The following is a 20,564-nucleotide window of genomic DNA, read 5'->3' on the forward strand; positions in this document are numbered from 1 at the left end:
TTGCGTACTAAAGTGGTTCTTGGTGCTTGCCTGTACTTACTCTTGTGTATATATATATATATATATATATATAATCAAAAAACGTGAAGTTAAGAAAGGCTGTTAAGGAATAGTTGGTTTGTGGACTCTTAATCGTAGGATTTTATCCAAAGAATGTATGATCCGATTATACTATATATAGAAGATCAAACCGCCATCTTTTTGTTCATTTGAAAGAAATACATCATCAACAAATTTCGAAAATGAAGGTCCAAGTTATATCAAATGAGTTCGTTAAACCTTCAACGCCAACACCTCCACATCTTAGAAATTTCAAGCTTTCACTTCTTGATCAACTTCTTCCACCACTCTACGTTCCCATAGTTATGTTCTACCCAGCTAATAATAATGGTCATGAATCGAATAATAATGATCAATGTAGTAAAGCAAATATACTCAAGAAATCTTTATCCGAAACCCTGACACGATTCTACCCAATTGCGGGTAGAATAAGAGGTAACATCTTAGTTGAGTGTAATGACGAAGGCATAGACTATATCGAAGCAAAAGTTAATGCTGTAATGTCTGAATTTATGAGTCTCGACGTAATTCATCGACTTCACCCGTCGTACATTGTGTTAGATGATTTAGCTAAAGAAGCGCAATTAGCAGTTCAAGTCACTATGTTTGATTGTGGTGGAATTGCACTTAGTATATGTTCATCACACAAGATAATTGATGGATGTACATCGACAACATTCTTAAACAGCTGGGCAGCCACTGCTCGTGTAGCACTCAACTCAGAGATCGTGTATCCAACTTTTGATGCAGCCGCTATCTTCCCGGCTCTACCTTCAGGAGTCCAAGTATCAACGCTTGAGTCTGATGATCGCCTCGAAGGAGAAAACGTCGTTACGAAACGGTTTCTATTTAGTGCTTCTAAGATCACTGCCCTCCGTGCTCGGATTGCTGAGTCAAGAAGTTGTAACGTTTTGTCAAAATATCCAAGTCGTAGTGAAGCAGTATCAGCTTTGGTATGGAAATCGTTCATGGAGACAAGTAGAGTGAAAGTAACCCGTACGTGAACACACCTTCTCAGCAGCAGCATCAACAAAACCCATCATCATAAGATCTATAGCGAACTTTGTTGTAAATTTGCGGACAAGGCTAAATCCACCATTGCCTCATGTATCATTCGGCAACATTATCATGGATGCAACAGCTGAGTCGATGATAATTGACCACGGCAAGAATTCTCTGGGGTTCGTCGAAACACTAGATGGTCTGATAAGCCAGCTGAGATCGGGGGTAAATGAGATTAACGATGAATACATACGTAAACTACAAGAAGGTGATCTTGAGTTCTTCAAATCCCTTGATGAAGCCTCTCATCTGTCAAATGGTGAAGGTGATGAAAATGGGGAGAGGGTTCAGATTTGTTGGATAAGTAGTTTATGTAGGCTTCCATTTTATGAGATTGATTTTGGATGGGGCAAACCATCATGGGTAGCTCTGAATTCATTTTCAGAATACAAGAACTCTCTTTTCCTGATGGATACAAAATGCGGTACAGGTATTGAAGCATGGGTGAGTTTAGAAGAGGAAGACATGGCCATATTCGAGGAGGATCAAGATCTTCTCCATTATGCCAAAACTATGGCCTAGATTTGTGTCCAACATTTCGTTCTGATTATGTTTTTTTCCTCTTTGTCCAGCTTTTTCTTTTTTTTTTTGTTTTTTTGGGGTTCTTTTGTTTGAGGTAACTGTCATATACTATATGCAAGTTTGGAAAAAAAACAGAACTTCTTGTTTTGCTTGTCTAGCTCTGGTTACATTTGCAAATGTTCTTATGGAAATTGGTAATGGAATCCACAAAAATTCGAATTTTCCAAAAATCAGTGTTTAAATCTCGGCCTGTGATTATATTATTCTTTGTAGTACATTTTTTGTACCTACATTTGTACATGATACCATGACCTACGGTTGTTTACGGAAGACCTAGCACCGCTAACCTATCCACTACATTTTATAGCCGCACTGCCAAAATGTATGTATATCTAACAGTCTATGATGTTATAAATAAAAGGACCCATTTCTAAAGAACAACTCTTGCACATTAACTAAAAAATCCCGTTGCATTAAAAAATATTTAGGAGCCAAATGATCGACACATCATAATATTTATATCCCGGGGACATGTAACATCCTTTACATGACTTTCACTTATGATGGGTGCGTACATTTTTTGTACATCTAGCTAGATAAACAACATCAACATATGGCTCAAGTCCATTTTTTGGTTCTCTTAATCTGGTGTTTTAACGTAGTTGGATTCCCTGCTAATTATAGTTTTGGAACTTGATCATACTTTATTTTAATCGAATTTATCTTTTCGGAACTTGTTTTTGGAAGTGAACAGATTAATTAAATTACTAATGAGCTATCACGGTATCACCCACTGACCCTGTGTCTCCGGATCGAGTTATATGTAGCTAACAATGGTTGAACAACAGTTAAGACACTATAATCTGAGCTGCGCATCAACTTCAACCATCATACATTTAGCTAGAGAGCTAAAGAAGAGCAATTAGAGAAGTTTAAAGTCAGTATATAAGTTTTGATTATGGTGGAATATTAATTGCATAATGATTCTTGTAATTTCCTTATGTAATTGCTGCTGATCTTGCTCATCTCGGGCTGGGTTTGTGGAAACATTATATGGGTTGATCATACGCCAGCTGAAATTAGGGATAAGTAATAAGATCACTGGCGATTACACAAGGAAATTACAGGAATGGGTGACGTACGATACGTTGAATTCTTAAAATCACTTGATGAGTTGCCTAGCTAGCTGTTTTCATTTAATCGGTAAAGGTATTAAAATGAGAATTTGTTAAATAGAAGCATGGGTTAGTTTAGAAGAGGAATACATGGCGGCCGTAGAGGAGGATCAAGATCTTCTCCTGTATGTAACAAAATTACCTTACTGCTAACTTACTAATCCAGGGTATTTGATGATCTTTCATTCTCTGTGATCCTAGAGTTCCTACTCGGTACTCATCATGTCTAACTTTTTGTTTTAATTCGTTTTGTTTTGATTCTGGTAGACAAAAAATGTGCTACGGGTATAGAAGCATGGGTGAGTTCAGAAGACGAAGACATAGCCATATTTTGCGTAGACTTGTATCCAACAATTTCAAGGGTAATGTGTGGTGTTACCAAATTCCACGGGGAGTCGCCAGTATTATTAAACTATGAACCGAACGTTGAACAACAGTCGAACGTTGAACAACAGTTAAAGGTAGTGGATACTCCGGTCTAAGCTGCTGCATTAACTTACTCATCACATATATTATGTTAGAAGCTAAGGAAGGGCAAAATAGGATCACAGTGAAGTAAAGTTAAAAAGGTAAAGATATCTAACAACTATTTTCCGCTAGAACGTGGAAAAAACAATTAAATTTTGTCTCCCCTTTGTTATTCTCTTAACTCTTTGTATTTGTGTGTCACCTTGTTATCAGTCTTAATCCTCTTTCCTGTCGTCAATGTTCTTATCAAAACAAAAATATATATCTGAGATTTGTAATCCTCTATGTCAAAATAAAATAAAATTGTAGATTATTTATTTTCTGTCATATTATATGTTCACTGCTGTTTCTTGCACATTAAACGTGACATATATACCGTACGTTGAACAACAGTTATAGGCTGCTGCATCAACTTCATCCATCATATATATATATATATTGTGTTAGAAACTAAAAAGAGGCAATTAGCAGTTCAAGTGATCAGTAAGATTTGGTTACGGTGGAATTGCGATATTATTCTTGTAATTTCCTTACAAGTGATCAGTAAGATCTGGTTATGGTGGAATTGCGATATTATTCTTGTAATTTCCTTATGTAATCGTTGTTGATCTTACCCTGCCGGGACGGGTTTGTCCAAGCATAAAATATACGTAAGATCAATGGCGATTACAAAAGAAAATTACAAGCAAAGTGTGTGAAGTTCTTGATCAAATCACTTGAGGAAGCCTCTGGATCATTTAAATGTGGTGAAGGTGGTGAAAGTAATCGGAAGGTTACATATATATATATATATGTAGATTTCCCTTCTATGAGATCAGAAGGTTCAGTTGTCTGCTTCATTTGGCATTTCCATTTTGGGTTTCCCTTTCATTTCTCATGCAGATCCCAGTTAAGAATTAACAACCCAATTTCAGGAACCCTAAACCCACCACCCCCACCCCCTAAAGAAACATGCAATAACCGGAGCTAACAAACGGTTATCAGACGATCACAGTTAGACATTTTCATTAATAAGGATCCTATAATTAAGGTCCAGCACCCGCACATCCACTATCTGGATTGGCTACCGGCTTTAGTGGACTGATGCAACAAATACAGTATTATTGTACATTTACATATGGATCCTATGATTAAGGTCCTGCACACACACATCTACTACCCACTATCTGGATGTGTTACAGGCTAACGGCATAATTTCAGCGACGGAGGGAGAAGCTTTACCTATAAAGTCAAACCGAACAAAGGGTCAATTTTATATTTATCACTTTACCGATTTGAGCTCTTAATTAAGTAATAAAATTTCCAATTTCATTATCCACATTTGCCCTCATAGAACACTAAATTTACTAAAACCTCCACTAAAACACAAAATCAAGAGGGGCCTACAGATCCAATGAACCAAAGTTAGTAGGCATGCCATTGTAATGATCAACAGGTAAGAATATAGCGTTGAATTTTTCCACACCACCGGACAGGTTTTTACTTGACAATGTTAATAACCAATATTAACATGCAATGTATGTTGCACTTGTTATTTGTGATTCTCCCTGAACTAACCAATAGCCACTTAATAATTTCACAATTATTTTAAGAATGGTCTGCTAAATAGGATAATATGGGGCCAAATTTGCAAAGAAAATGTAAGCGGGTAGTCAGAAGAGAACATGGTCATTTTATGCATCTTCGTATAATAATTGAATCCAAAATAAAGCTTCTTGATTCTCATTGATTTTGATCGTATTTTTAGAGCCTTAACGAACTCTCTCACACCTCTGATCTGGTGTTAAAATCTTGAGTATGCTAAATTTATATTTTATTCGGCTAATTACTGTTGATCAGTGGTGTTACATCGATATTTAGGTAAATTATAAGGGAAAAAAGTTATAAATGGGTCGCGTCAGACGAACTCGAATCAATTTAAATAGTTCGGCTCTAGGGCGCGACTTGCTTGGCTCCTTCATACACAGTGGCTAGTCCATCCCTAAGCCGCGACCAGTTATCCCCTAGACCGCGACTAGTCCATTCCTAGGATGCGACTAGCTCTGTCATATGTCGCGGCTAGTCCAGCCCTAGATCGCAAGTGAATCGTCTCTGCTCTGGTGTTGTATTAGTTCAACTCTGTCTTAGGGATCAGTTAGTTTAGCTCTACTCTAGAGCACAACCAGTTTATCTCTGCACTAATAGAGCACAACCAATATTCTAACATACAAAGTAACTCTTATGGACACGTCTCAGCTGATTTTATGAGATACGAGTCGCCCGAGCCTAGGTCTCAATCAGTGCAACTCCAGCACGAGTCATCATACTCTGCTGTATATGGTAACTTATATGGGCACTTCCTAGTTGAACCCATAAGATCTGAGCATGACTCTTAATAACATCCATACTAGTCGTCAAATCACATGCACCCTAATCTCGTTTAGAACACGAAAAATCTAAGTTCAAGCAACTAAATTATGAACATTCTCCAAAGCTCATGTGTTTATCTAAAGGGACCCACAAAAGAGAAATTTGTCGTATTCTCTTTCATAGTCGGCCACACCAAATTGATGTTCACCCTAATCTTATCATCTGTCGCACATGACCCATGACGGGGTCTTGTGTCTCAACCTCATCTTATCTCGTGCTCTCCACATGACACAGACTAGTCACAACACGTCCATTTGGTTAATACATTACTTAGAGAATATTTTACCCCAACAACTCATCATACATGATTGCTTACTAAGTCACACATACATAGGAGTAGTATAGATTATTTTAGTACTTTGGTCTGGCATTCTGCAATATAGGTGAAAAACACCTAGTTGTATTTCTTATCGCTAAAGAGAATAGTCGGTTGAAGAGGATAAGAGAATCATCATATGAACTATACTCTTCCCTGCAGTTGAAGCAGTCTTTGGACGACCATAAGCTTATGTTGATTGGTGAAAACAATTTACTGGTTCTTTAGGAAAGTGGAGACTCGAGCGTGCGGGCGGAGACTCCTCGACCGAGCAAATTGCTTAAACCTATTGCAAAGAAATGCGCTGCACGATAGTGCTTTGAGTTCGAGAGATCAATCTGTAAGACTCCGGCCTAAGCCAAAAAAATGGTTGTTCCAGAGTAAATTCGCTCATAAAAAGGGATGCGGGTCGATCTGTAGGAGGGAAGATGAGAAGTGTGTGAGATCAATGATGATCGTTGTGGATGAGTTTAGAGATTTTTGCAAGTGAACTGTTGAGTTCGAGTAAGTTCTGATTGATTGATTGAATTCTGCTTTGTTGAGAGCTCTTGTTCAGATCATAATTCTTGTGTAGATGAGAATTCTCTTGCTCAATCGTGTATTCAGAGACTTATTTATATTGCAAGAATAGTAGACACATTGATCCCAGTAAGTGTGACGGTTGCTGGAGCTAAAGAGTGGGAAAGTGGGAAATCGTGGTTAAACCAGTTCCACGTCGTGAAAAGAGTTGGTTGATTGTCTATCCACTACTTTGCTAACTCCTTCAAGCGCTTGCAAGACTTACTCACATTTCTCATCGTGGGTGTGCACATGTGCCATAGGCCGCCAAACCAAAACCTAGTGAATATCTCCCCATGTGACATGATTGATGTCTATGGAGTCTGCAACACAGACATGTATTTAATTGTTCAATTGTTGACTTGACTAGACATGAATCTTATCCTTGATGAGTAGAGCATAATGAACGAATGTGGTATGCTCTAAGACTCATGGATTGAACATAAGGTGTCTGTTGAGATAGAATAATAGAAAGATGTTGAGTCTTAATGAATTGTGATATATTACTTTAACAGTTCAGGTAACGATGATGTTTTGGTAATAACTTGAATCGGCGAGCGTCCAATGAGATTGCTCGATCATGGACTTATTAATAGGAAATGTTGTTGAGCACTCGTCTGCGTCATGAGTTGTCGAAGAAGAAAGATTATAATGGTCGACTGACGAACCAAATATTGGTTGATGAACCAGTGAAATTTTTAGAGCATAGCTCGGTCGACCTCGCATGCGTTGCTATATCAAGCATGTTTGTCAATGTTAGTGATCGTTACTATGAGTCTTGATTTCTAGTCTATTATAGCTAAGTCTCGGACTAGGATAGAAAAGTGTAGTTGAGCTCAAGGACTTCATGGCGATTCATCATACAACGACGAAGATCTACTCAAGGAACCGTGGAACTTCTTCAACAAAAAGGTATGTGGAGACTTGAACTTATCTATCACTCAAAAGTCTATCTATTCTATCTTCTACTTCTTATGAGACAAAAAGTCGTATGCTATATAGACTGGATCATACACATTTGACATTTCGAGCTGAGTATTCACTACTTATCTTTTTCTCGAAATCGTGTGTTGGTAAAGCGTTTCGCTTTGATCAAGTTTATCTTCACCTAGTGACGAAAGTCATGAAAAGTCTCAATTACTTTGAAAATTGCTCTGACGTGAAACGGTTTGTGAATAACGGCTATATAACGTCCTCTGAGAATGTCTCAATGATTGGAATGAGAGTTTAGATTACATTACCATGTATTCCTTAATCCGAAGTTTTCGAACTTTGTTGATTGAGAGAAACCGGAGGAATTGGCTTTTCCAAGTCCGCGAACTCAGTTTGCGAACTCAGTCCGCGAATTGACGGAAGTTCTCTTGCCGAGAATTTCTGCTGGGATTTTCCAAAAACTCGTTTGCGTATTTAGTCTGCGAACTGGCGGAAGTCTCTTTGCCGAGATTTTCTGCTGAGTTTGGAAAACTCTGTCGGTTGCCTTAAGTCCGCGAACTTGTTTGTGAGCTTAAGTGGTTATGATCTAAAGATGTGCTCTGAACATGAAACTTAAAATACTAATGAATGCTTTATGTAAACCGTGGCTATAAAGTTCATGAGCCGATTCATCGAATCGAATCATCTTTGTTTCAATTGTGTCTTGTGTAGTTACATAAGATCTCATAGAAATTGAACAACTCTCTAAACTAGTTCATTTGAGTCAATTGAACTAGTTATGGTGAAGAAGAACTAGGTTAATATGAATTGCTCATATGGTTAAACTTTTGTGTTACTAGGTTGAACCAACATACACGTACACGTTTGGCCACGATTTTTACAAACCCATTAAACGTCTACCCAAGTGTGTGTGACAAGCTAAGTTTTCGATCTAACGGTTGAGAAATATTAGCTTGAATCTAAATCAGGTTTTCATCTAACAGTGAATATTGATTGCTTTGTAACTAAGGCAAAAACCTGATTTGAAGACTATATATAGGAGACATTTAGCATTGTGCAAAACTAATCCCCACACGTCTGTGTGATACTAGTGCGCTCGCTAGAGTCGATTCTCCTTTAACCGTTGGTTTTCTTCTCTAAAACCAGGTTAACGACTTAAAGACTTCATTGGGATTGTGAAGCCAGACCGATACTACTTTTATCGTAGTTGTGTGATCTGATCTTGCATCTTCTATCGTACGAGTACAATCTATTGATTGGCTTGAGATCGTGAGAGTTCTCCGATAGGCAAGATAAAGAAGTCACAAACATCTTCGTCTCACTGTTTGTGATTCCTCGACAAACCGCTTGTGTAGTCAAGAAGGATTGTTGAGAGGTGATTGATTAATTTAGGCTGTTCTTCGGGAATATAAGACCGGATTATCAATTGGTTCCTGTTCACATTGATTTTATATCTTAAGACGGAACAAAACCTAGGGTTTTTCCGTGGGAGACAGATTTATCCTTTGATAGACTTTTCTGTGTGAGACAGATTTGTTTATTATCAAGTCTGCGATTTTGGGTTGCAACAACTCTTGGTTGTGGGTGAGATCAGCTAAGGGAATCAAGTGCGCAATATCCTACTGGGAACATAGGAGTAGGAGTACAACTGTACCTTGAATCGGTGGGAGACTGATTGGGGTTCAACTATAGTCCAGTCCGAAGTTAGCTTGTAGTAGGCTAGTGTCTGTAGCGGCTTAATACAGTGTGCATTCAATCTGGACTAGGTTCCAGGGTTTTTCTGCATTTGGTTTCCTCGTTAACAAAACTTCTGGTGTCTGTGTTATTTCTTTTCCGCGTTATATTTTTTATATAATTGAAATAATACAGGTTGTGCGTTAAGATCATCAATTGGAAATCCAACCTTTGGTTGTTGATTGATATTGATTGATCCTTGGATATTGTTCTTTGGTACCGTCCGAGTTATTCCTTGTGTTTGATTAAAGACTCGCTATTGTTTTAGCTTGAGTAAATCAAACAAGTGAGAGATATTGACTCCTTGAGATACTTTAATATTGATTGAGTCTGACTGCCTAGTTGATTCTCTAGCAAAAGTATTTCGGAGTTTGTCCATACAGATTGCTAAGCGAAATATTGGGTGTTTTTGTTAGACCCCCGCTTTTTCAGAAATATTAATAGCTAGATCAGTGGAATTCTCGAAAGTTGATAGTTGAATCAACATGAGGAATATTGCTCGATCGAGCAATTAAATATTATTAGTTGAATCAATATTGCTAGATGTGAGTTCTGAACCCAGTTGATCGTGTATTGTGCTAACTTAATCAATTTAATGTTGAAAGATGAGCAAAGAAAATATTCCTAGTTTAAACAAATATTGCTCGATTAATGAATTATTGGTAGCGGGACCAAATAGAATACTAATTAAAAATACTGGTACCTGGACCGAATATTGTATAATTAATTAGAATGTTGATTTGTGGATCAACATAAAATTATTAGTGTTTGAACCTATTCAGAATTATGCTTTGCGGAGCATTTGGTTTGAAACCCTAATTTTGATTGACTGTTGATCAATGAATGATTTACTGAAAATCAACCATGAGTGAGATAGGGACCGACTACATGAGATGGTGAGACGACCATGTACCACCCCAGATGCTCGAATGAGCATGTACCAAAGTCCTTTGTAGACCAATTGGTGAAAGGATGATTAAATACTCGTTTAGTAATTAAAATATAACAGTGCTCGTCTAAGCATTAGGTGATAGAACCTAATTGTGGAAAGAAGAGGACCGACCAAGGGGTATGGAACCGGCCCTTGGTGGTCGTTGGACCAGCTGATGGTCGATCGATCAAATTACAAGTTGTTTGGAAAGAGTTTAAACCCAACATGAATCATATAACATTAATTAGGTCAATATCATCAAATGTGTGGGGACCGGATTTTGCAAGCTAAAGGGCGACCCTGGCCGACCAAGATGGCATGCCCATGTCACCATGTTGCTCGCGCGTGGCTCAACTCTTAGAGTTTCTATATATTTTGGTGTGCGTTCGAGCAATATTTTGGATTTTCAGAAGAGTTTGATCTTGTCCAAAACTCTCAATTTTGCTTGAATGAGCAAGTAAGACTTTGCTCATGTTACCAATATTTTGAGAATATTAAAATTGTGATATTTTAATATTTCCCATGAGAAGCTCGGAAGGTCATGTGACCATTTGACTTTTTGGAAGTTTGAGCAATATTGGAGAAGCACGGAAAAATTAGGTTTTTGCTCAAACGAGGGAATTTCATGAGATGAGATAAGAAATAAAAATAACATAAGGAATCAGGGAGGCGCGGGACCGATCTCATGACGCTCTTTCCTACTTTATATTATTATTTTTCATCCTTGTGTGAAGAAATATGGAGAAAGTAGGAGTTTTGCTCAAACGAGAAAGTTTGCTCAAACAAGAGAGTTTTCAAGAGACGAGGAAAATAATAAAATAAGGTGAAGAATAAAAGGGAAAGGCGTAAGACCGGCCGGTGGGCCCGGTCCTGTGCGAGCCTCTTGTTTATTTTTCTTTATTATTTTCTTTTCCTATTTTGCATAGGTTTCCTCGTCGTCCATATTTTTGAATGATCGTTTTATGCATTTGGGTGCTTGTTCGTGCATTATTGTTAAGTACACTCATATTATTTTCTCAGGGATTACTCGGTGGTGGCCCATATGCCTGTACGTTGAATATTTATTACTAACCCATGGAATTTTACTGGGAAAAGCCATGAATTGAAGTAATTAAATATTATGATGAAAGTAGGATATTTTCTATGAATTCAATTGATGAATTTTGCAACTAGAATTCATTAATTGATGGCTCTATACTAGCAGACAATCTTTCTAGGAGTATTAGATTTATTCGAGAGTCGAGGTATGAGTTAGTGGAAGCGTCATACTCATTCTGAATATTTATTATGTATAGTCAGGAAATATTGCGACATCCTGAAGACGTTATTGCTATATACTAGTTATTAATCCATCTAGGAGCCGTCCAATCATTATCGATTCTATACATAAGTGAATACTGAAATCCCTCAGTTAATGAAATATGTTGAAATCTCAGTTGAGAGACCTTAATGATCGTTTATTTATGCATAATCTGAGAGGCAGTACACTCAGTCAGAGATTATCGTGGCATGAGCTTTCATGCTTAAATTCTGGGATATGAACTTCACATGCGTGTATGAAGCTGGTCAGAGACATGCAAAATTATGATTTTACGATTTTAGCCTTCGTCAAAAATCCACCATCAACAACTTGGTCTAGATGAAGACTGTTTATGCTCCACCTTTCGCAACTCGCACAGATCTCAGCTCAAATTCCTAAAAACTCACTTCTATCCATTTTTAGGCACATACATCTAGGAACCTGTAGGTTATTTGTTAGTGTATAAACACTGCAGTAATACTAAGATGGAGATGACCAAGTTAAAGGGACCTCAATTGTTGGATTTTGTTTTATTTTATAAAAACAGTTGTTTATGTTGTATTAAGCTTGGGTTCACACAATAAATATACGAGTAAAATATACATAAAACCGCCAAGAAAATAACCCACGAATAACCAAAGAGAATTAAGGGGCATCACGGAAATCATATTTATTATCACCGCCACGAGTACACATCTTATTGCCATTTCAGGAATGCACATTAATCGTATCGAAGAAACAAAATATCCATTACTTTAAAATTTCTAGAAGTTATATTTGAACAAAGAAATCTATTCGAGATATCTTCTTCTTCTTCTATTATTATTCAAATAAGCAGTGAGTGTCGCATCTTAAATCCTGACATGCAATATTAGCAAATATGAAATCACCTGGTGAGTTATGTAAATATTTCTTTTGATTCAAATATTATTATGATAAAACATTATTCCAAATCTTGTTAAGTTCATTCAATAATAATTTCTTCGTTTAATCGGTTTTATTCGGATCATAATCGAGATCTCTAATTATATTGTTAACCTTCGAGTTACGATTTTACAGGTAAGTAACAAGCTTTTCAAAATACTACAAAGTTCACTTAGTTGCACAATTTTTGGATTTGAGATTCGTTTCGTAAGTGAAAAACTGGCGAGATAAGGTAGGTTTCTTTTTATTCTTCTTCTGTTATCTATTCTGAGGTGATAATCGGTACGTCTCATTTCATATCAGCTCTATTACATGTTTGATTTAAGTTGTTAAATCCAGTTCTTAATATCCGAGTTCACAATTTTCATGTGTTCAGATCACTTGCAAACATTATAGTTGCAAACATTGTGTAACTCAGAGTTCTAAAATGGGCGCTATTCTTAGTAAATTATAATTGTACAATCTTATTGAGTTTGGTGCATGAGGCATAATTCAGTTCCCCGTAATTAATTATTGTCATTTTTTTTCCTAGAACCAAACATTCAATTTTTTCCCCTCAATTTTACAGGTTCGGTACGATTTCAGATTAGGCTGTCAATTTAGTAATTTTTATGATATTAGAATGCCATTTGATATATCTAATTTGGTTTTAGCTTTTGGATCATGTCCATGCTGCCGTGTTTATCATCAAATTAAATGCTTAAGATTTTCTCATTTATGACTAATCCTAATTACCAAATGCTCAACCTAGAAACCAAGTCTAGTGTAAAACTAGTTAGAAAGATCACTGCCGTTGATCTCAATATAGCCTGATCAGAAAATAGACATATGTTCTTTCAAGATATTTCAATGCTATAAGATAAAGGTACATCGACATAAGTATATACCAGATAGAATATCCAAAACATACCATACTAAGGATATTTCAGTAATTTCAGCACCTTATTTTCAGGTACACTTTCGATGAAACCAGGGAGAAACTAAAATTGTACCAATATTCTGACAAATGTTGTCTTGCCGTTACAATGCAAATGCTTGCATTCTGACAAATGTTGCGTGGCCGTTACAATGCAAATATTTGCATTCTGACAAATGTGCCTTGCCGTTACAATGTAAATGTTTGCAAGTGATCTGAACACATGAAAATTGTGCCTGACGGTAGTAACATTTGTGCAAACATTTTCCTTGATCATTTGGAAAGTAATTTTCTTTTTGACTATTTTACTATATATATTGACAATAATGTTTAAGATATTCGATTAAGCAAATACTACTTTGAATTTATCATATTCCCTTCGTTCCTAAAAAAAAAATACTTTTATTTTCTCAATTTGATCTATTTTTAGGCTAAAATGAAAAAATGATAATACCTCCTTTTTAAAATTGCTGTTAGTGTATACATAACTATGTGATAAACAATAATAGGCTTTAACGACTTATAAGGAAATTGTTTGCTCGCACGCTGTTTTAGTATTTTTAATCTAGTGGTAACACAAATTGCTAAATTATGCGAATTGATTAAATTCTAATCATATTACTCAAATGTGGTTAATAACACGGTTAGATAAAAAAATACTGAAATGACACCACACATGTATTCCCATGCCAGAAAACTGTAAATTGTTGTTAAGCTCCATCGTTGAAGATTGTTTTCTGTTTAAGATATCATGTTATGTGAAAATCTTACCCCAGAATTGCTAAGCTCTAGTTGTTCCCTTCTTCTATCAAGTTTATCAAAAATAAAAAGAAAATTGTGTTCTGATCAACTCCTTAAAATATAATTATCCACATCATATATAATATTACTTCCGTTTAAAGAAAAATAGCTTGGTTTTATTTAAAAATTACACATGAAACCAGCATATTATTTTGAAACGAAGAGAGTAAAATTTCCTTATTTATACAAACATATCCACATGTTTTATCAAGGAGATACCATTATTATCGGAGGATAATACCATTATATATAGGACAAACAAATATTAACAGATGCTGACAATTTTATTGTTCAAACTGTATCACCTTCCGCTAATAATTGTTCAAATGGTATCACCCATGCTAGTGCATTAATAGTAACAAATCATCACCAATATCTAGAATTTCTTTCCAAAATAACACAGACATTTGAAAAACAACCAAAAAATAAAATAGAATTGCAAAATATCACATTAAAGTCTCGAAAGTAAATGTAAACATTTTACTACATAAAACAGTGTAAAATATTTGCAGTGGTTTGTTTTATTTTTTTCACCCCCCTTAATAATAAATATAAAACCGAAATTTTCATTTCATTTTTCGTCTCTTTATCACTGTTATTATCATCTTTCCAAAAAATCACTCCGCCGGTGCGAGATTTCTCTCCAAGAAGAAGAAAATAAAGCCCTAATTTCTCATCAGATCCATGTAAGTCTCATCTTCCCAATCATTTCCACACAAAAATCCCCAAATTTCATGTTCAAAAGTTAGGGTTTTGATTCCTTGAATTCCTTGTCGGGAAATGTGTTGAAAAAACTAGGGTTTTTAAGGGGATCTTGATCTGGTGGTGTTAAAATTTGGGTTTGTACTTGTTGTATGAGATTTTGTTGTTGTTTTGGTTTTAATTCGAAGAGTGTAGGAGAAAAGATGAGTAATTCTGAGAGAGATTCAGATAATAATTCTGATTCAGAGAGTGAGGAGGAAGAGGAGGAGGAGGAGTCTGATTATGAACAGCAATTAGCGAGAGAACGTTCTGTTGAGAGACAATGGATATGGGATTTGGAGGATAGAGCTAGAAGGGAACGAGATTTGGTTTCTGCAGGGGCTTTAGAATCAATGGGATATAGGATTTCTGGTGGTCCGAGGAGTTATGATCGCTTTGCGGCGTCGTCATCAGCGTCTTCTTCTAGTGGTGGTGGTGGTGGTAATAGAGGTTCAATTGATGTGGATAATTCTGCCGAGAGAGAACGAGTTGATATCGAACGCTATTCGCATTTCAAGAGGGCTAAAGTGAATTCTAGCACTCTGTAAGTTGTTTACAATGTGTCTTGAATTGCATGTTTTTAGTTCTTTTATATGTTGAAGTTTTGGTGTTTGGGGGTTTATTATTGAATTCTTGTGTTTGTTTTTGTAGGGAGTGTCGGTATGCCGTTGGGGATGCTTCAACGTCGGCTGCTGGAGCTCATGGGTCTCTTGCGTATCCATCTCAAAGCAATTATTTTTATATGAATGTGATATCGGAGAATGTTGGTGCTCGGAACCTTGTTGATTCTGAAAATGGGGAGAATGATGGTGATGAACCGACAGTGGAGGAATTTCTTGTTAGGATGGACCTTACAGATGACTTGTTGCACATGGTATGATGCTTGGGGATGTGCATTTTTTTTTAATGTTCATATATTGGCTTTGTTGCATTTTAAGCTCATTTTGGTGTTGTATTGTTTGATTTGCAGGTATTCTCTTTCTTGGATCATACTAATCTCTGTCGAGCTGCTGGAGTGTGTCGACAATGGCGTTCAGCTAGTGGACATGAGGACTTTTGGAAGCGTTTGAATTTTGAAGACAGGAATATAACTGAACCCCAGTGTGAGTCTTTAGTTTACTTTCATTTAGGCAAATTACATTAGTGCATCTGGGAGTAGAAAACAACATGCAATTTCTGTGCTTAATACTGAAGTAGAAATGTTTTGTAGTCTCCAAATCTTTATTTTTTAATGTGTTTTCAGTAATAATTAAGTACAAAACATAGAAATCTCGTAAGACTATAGAAACCCTTGCATACTGTACTTTTCGTGATTATCTCTCAAGAATTATTAGGGACAAACATGTAAGTGGCAAAATACTTAAGCTTACTAGGTTATTTTTGATTGGCAGTTGCGGATATGTGTCGCCGTTATCCAAAAGCCATTGAAGTGAATCTCTATGGTACTCCTTCAATTAACTCTCTTGCCTTGACAGCGATGGCTTCTCTCAGGTGAAAGTTGTGTTTCTTTTCTTGGTTATTTAGACTCGCTTATTATTTAGATCTTCATACTGAATTAGTCTCTGCTTGATTTTTAGAAAACTAGAGACGTTGATACTGGGTAAAGGACAGCTGGGCGATGCTTTTTTCCAATCCTTGGATAACTGTATTTCTTTGAGAACCTTGAGTATTAATGACGCTGCTCTTGGCAATGGTGTCCAAGAGATACCTGTGAACAATGAGAAATTGCGTCATCTCCAGATTATAAAGTGTCGTGTGCTTCGTATTTCTGTCAGGTGAAGTATTAATTTCACGTTTTGAATTTGTGTAAATGTAATTCATTATGTGAAGCAGTAGGATCTAACTTTGGCGTTGAAAATCTATGCCTTGCAGGTGTCCCCAACTTGAAACCTTGTCACTGAAACGTACTAACATGGCACATGGGATGCTTAATTGCCCTCAGTTACAAGAACTAGATATAGGCTCTTGCCACAAGCTCTCTGATGCTGGAATACGTGCAGCAGTTACATCATGTCCTCTGCTGACATCCTTGGATATGTCAAATTGTTCATGTGTTAGTGACGAAACTCTTCGTGAAATTGCGCAAGCTTGTGCCAATCTTCATGTTCTCAATGCATCCTACTGCCCAAACATCTCTCTCGAGGTTAGTATCCCTTTCTTGTGCTGTTATTATGTCCATTTAGATTTTCTCTCTCTCGGTGAGTGAAATGTCTAATTTATTTTTACGTTTGTTTTCTTGTGTGTGAAGTCTGTAAGAATGCCAATGTTGACCGTGCTGAAGCTTGTCAATTGTGAGGGGATAACTTCGGCTTCAATGACTGCCATAGCTTTTAGTTCTCTGCTGGAGGTGTTGGAACTTGATAATTGTGGGTTATTGACAGCAGTGTCATTATACCTACCTCACTTGCATACTATCAGACTAGTGCATTGCCGAAAGTAAGATTCTTATTTCCATCTCCTCCATCGTCATAGAGTTTCTTTTCTGTTCCCTTCCTGATCATCCATTCTCCCCCTACAGATTTGCTGATTTGAGTTTACGAACACCTCTGCTTTCATCTATTACCATTTCTAATTGCGCCGCTCTTCATCGCATAAACATTACGTCAAACTCACTTCAGGTTTGTCTAAGTGAAAGCTATCATATACATCTTATGTTCTCTTACGAACTCATAGAAAGGTTGGACTCAGAAGTTGTTGTTATCTGGTTTATGCAGAAGTTGGTGTTGCAAAAGCAGGAAAGCCTGAAAACTCTGGTGTTGAAATGCAATTGTTTGCAAGAGGTGGACCTTACTGATTGTGAAGCTCTGACGAATTCTATTTGTGAAGGTTTTAGTGATGAGGGTGGTTGCCCGGTGCTCAAGTCACTGATCCTTGACAACTGTGAGGTTTGTGTAAACTATTAGATAATGTTCCTAACATGCTTACTGGTTGACTTTTTGGTATTTACTGAACATAGATTTTACATTTTTACAGAGTCTAACTGCAGTAAAATTCAGCAGTACTTCTCTAGTTTCTCTTTCTCTTGTTGGTTGCCGAGGCATGACCTCTCTTGAACTCAAATGCCGTTACCTTGAACAAGTTCATTTAGATGGCTGTGATCATCTTGAACAAGCAACATTTTGCCCTGTAAGTGAAATTGATTTCCTGATATCTCTTTCAACAATATGTTACAATTCTCGCTGTCCATTTAGAATCTATTGACGGACCAATTTTTTTTGTTTGCTGTTATAGGTTGGTCTTCGGTCTCTTAATTTAGGTATATGCCCTAAATTAGAGGCACTTGACATTGCAGCACCTTTGATGGTGTTGTTAGAATTGAAGGGATGTGGTGTCTTATCTGAAGCATCCATTCGTTGTCCCCGTCTGATAACTTTAGATGCTTCTTTTTGTGGGTAATGCTCTTTCGTTTCTCTTTGTTTCCTTTTGTTCTCTAATTAAGGTGCTGTGCTCAATCTAATATCTATAATTCGATAACGCAGCCAACTTAAAGATGATTGCTTGTCTGCCACAACAGCTGCATGCCCTCTTATCCAGACAATGATTTTGATGTCCTGCCAAACTATTGGTCCTGATGGCCTCTCTTCTTTGCGTTTGCTATCACATTTGACGTTCCTTGATTTGTCCTATACGTTCTTGTTGAACTTGCAACCTGTTTTCCTTTCCTGTTTACAATTGAAGGTAGCTTTTCCCATCTCCTCTCCCGTGTCTTTAGTAGCTGTTTATTAATTTAAAAATAGATTATCCAGGTCATATATTAAAGCAGTTGTCACAATTATCCTGTTTTTTTCTTCGTCTATAGGTACTGAAGTTGCAGGCTTGCAAGTATTTAGAAGACTACTCTTTAGAGGCTCTGTATAAAGGCGGTGCTCTTCCGTCCCTCAGAGAGTTGGACCTCTCGTATGGTAGTATCTGCCAGTCTGCCATAGAGGAGCTTCTTTCTTGCTGTACACATCTCACTCATGTTAGCTTGAACGGTTGCAACAATATGCATGACCTTAATTGGGGCTCTTCATGTGGTGGCCCTGTTTCTGAATTATCAAGCACCAATTTTCCATCATCTATGGAGAATGAGCAACCCTCTGAAGAGCCTGACCGTTTGTTACAGAACCTCAACTGCGTTGGTTGCTCCAACATCAAAAAAGTTGTTATTCCTGAAATTGCACGGTGTTTTCATTTGTCATCACTAAATCTTTCTCTATCTGCAAATCTCAAGGAAGTTGATGTTGCTTGTTTCAACCTGAGCTTTCTCAACTTAAGGTACTAGCCTTATTTGTTTGTTTGTTTATATCAGTTTTAGCTAGTATCTGTTTTAGTCTTCCATCATTATCTCCTGGATTTCTTCTGAGCTGTATTCCACTTTGCTTTTTTCCTTCCTCAGCAATTGTTGTTCCCTAGAAATCCTGAAGCTCAAATGTCCCAGATTGACAAGCCTATTCCTTCAGGTATGCATCTCTTTCTTATGCTTCAAAAAAAAAAAAAAAAAAAAAATCTCTCCTCCCTCAGTTTCATGACATGATAGATTTGAATTCCTCTGGATGCTTAAGTAGCAGCAAAACATCTATTTTGTATTTGATGTGTCCATTGATGTTGCGGGTAATGTACAGTTTTGTGCTGTTGGTTTTCTGTTTGGTCGTATATTTCTAATATCTCTCTCTTCTGGTTATATAGTCTTGCAGCATTTCTGAAGAAGCAGTTGAATCTGCAGTTTCACATTGCAACATGCTGGAAACTTTGGATGTTCGCTTCTGTCCGAAGGTAAAAGTGAGACTATAATCTTTGTGGGCTTATCTTAACCATTTTTGCTTTAATCGTATTATAAAGTACATTTAAACCCAATCTTTAATCAAATCTTAATTTTTGCATCCATGTATAGATTCACCCAGAGCGCATGATGCAGATCCGATTGGTATGTCCAAGTCTGAAGCGTATTTTTAGTAGTCTCCCTGCCCCTCCTTGAAATAATGGCAGCATACGCCACCGAATCTTCCTTTCCCGGTCTCTACGAAGGCGTGTTCCTGTCAACCTTCTCTTTTCTCCGCGTTGAATTCAACTTTACCAATCCCATTGTTGTTTGATGCAATTGCAATGTACATACATGACTTATATTTTCTGTTGTTCGTATCAGTTGTGCTCGTTAAATCCAGGAATATTGAGGAGTGAATTGGTGTAGTAAATCAGCTCCCCTCCTTCGATGTGATGACAATAAAACCCTAGTTACCGTTTCTGTCAATCTTACTTATTATGTTGTTTGTTATAAACATGGGAGTTTTATTTTAAATGTCAATGTTGATTTCAGAATGAATTTTTGTTAGTTGTATTGTTTCTTTTTGCTCTCTAGACATTGTCGCTATAAAAATGCATTTTTTTTTGTGCTGCAGACAACTAGTGGTCTCTTGGAAATCTGAAACGAAGTACTGGTAAGAAATTTCTCATGCCTTTTTGTCTCATTAGGTAGAAATACAATAGTTAAACAGTAGTAACGGTCTGTAACATTACCTTAGAATTCTGGTGAGTCCTACTGACCCCTTGTTGACCTGTTTCAAGCTTGGTCTACTTGTCTGTAGGATGAAGTCTAGGATGAAAGCATAACCTTAGCATTTTTGTTTAGAAGATCTATCCTAATTCCTGTGGATCTCACAAAGTCTGTGATTTTACAGTGAACCAAAGTTTTCATCGAGTTAGACATTCTAGACTCCTCTGACTCTGTTCATGGA

The 20,564-nt window shown here is 36.9% G+C and overlaps 1 protein-coding gene and 1 pseudogene across 2 annotated transcripts; both read left to right on the forward strand.

The window, feature by feature from the left end:
• Window positions 1–236: 236 nt before the first annotated feature.
• On the forward strand, window positions 237–1,651 carry LOC113339391 (annotated as a pseudogene).
• A 13,031-nt stretch (window positions 1,652–14,682) lies between these two features.
• On the forward strand, window positions 14,683–20,159 carry LOC113340212 (F-box/LRR-repeat protein 15-like). Of its 2 annotated transcripts, none has more exons than XM_026585418.1 (16): window positions 14,683–15,394; window positions 15,502–15,724; window positions 15,821–15,953; window positions 16,242–16,341; window positions 16,428–16,625; window positions 16,723–16,993; window positions 17,099–17,286; window positions 17,369–17,468; window positions 17,565–17,735; window positions 17,824–17,976; window positions 18,082–18,242; window positions 18,330–18,528; window positions 18,650–19,107; window positions 19,229–19,292; window positions 19,519–19,611; window positions 19,724–20,159. In XM_026585418.1, the coding sequence occupies exons 1-16, from the start codon at window positions 14,964–14,966 to the stop codon at window positions 19,805–19,807; spliced, it is 3,027 nt and encodes a 1,008-aa protein (XP_026441203.1). In that variant the 5' UTR covers window positions 14,683–14,963; the 3' UTR covers window positions 19,808–20,159. The 2 variants fall into 2 exon arrangements, with proteins under 2 accessions (XP_026441203.1, XP_026441204.1); XM_026585419.1 differs by having other exon boundaries at window positions 14,684–15,394; window positions 19,519–19,605.
• Window positions 20,160–20,564: the final 405 nt, after the last annotated feature.

This window comes from Papaver somniferum, unplaced genomic scaffold (genome assembly GCF_003573695.1).
Source record: "Papaver somniferum cultivar HN1 unplaced genomic scaffold, ASM357369v1 unplaced-scaffold_21, whole genome shotgun sequence".
Taxonomy (NCBI): domain Eukaryota; kingdom Viridiplantae; phylum Streptophyta; class Magnoliopsida; order Ranunculales; family Papaveraceae; genus Papaver; species Papaver somniferum.

Bases quoted from the DNA above. Each gene is read 5' to 3' on its own strand.
- LOC113340212 (XM_026585418.1), top strand. From the start codon at position 14,964: ATGAGATTTTGTTGTTGTTTTGGTTTTAATTCGAAGAGTGTAGGAGAA. The intron at 15,954-16,241 runs GTGAGTCTTTAG...TTTGATTGGCAG, and splicing joins GAATATAACTGAACCCCAGT to TTGCGGATATGTGTCGCCGT. The intron at 19,293-19,518 runs GTATGCATCTCT...CTGGTTATATAG, and splicing joins TGACAAGCCTATTCCTTCAG to TCTTGCAGCATTTCTGAAGA.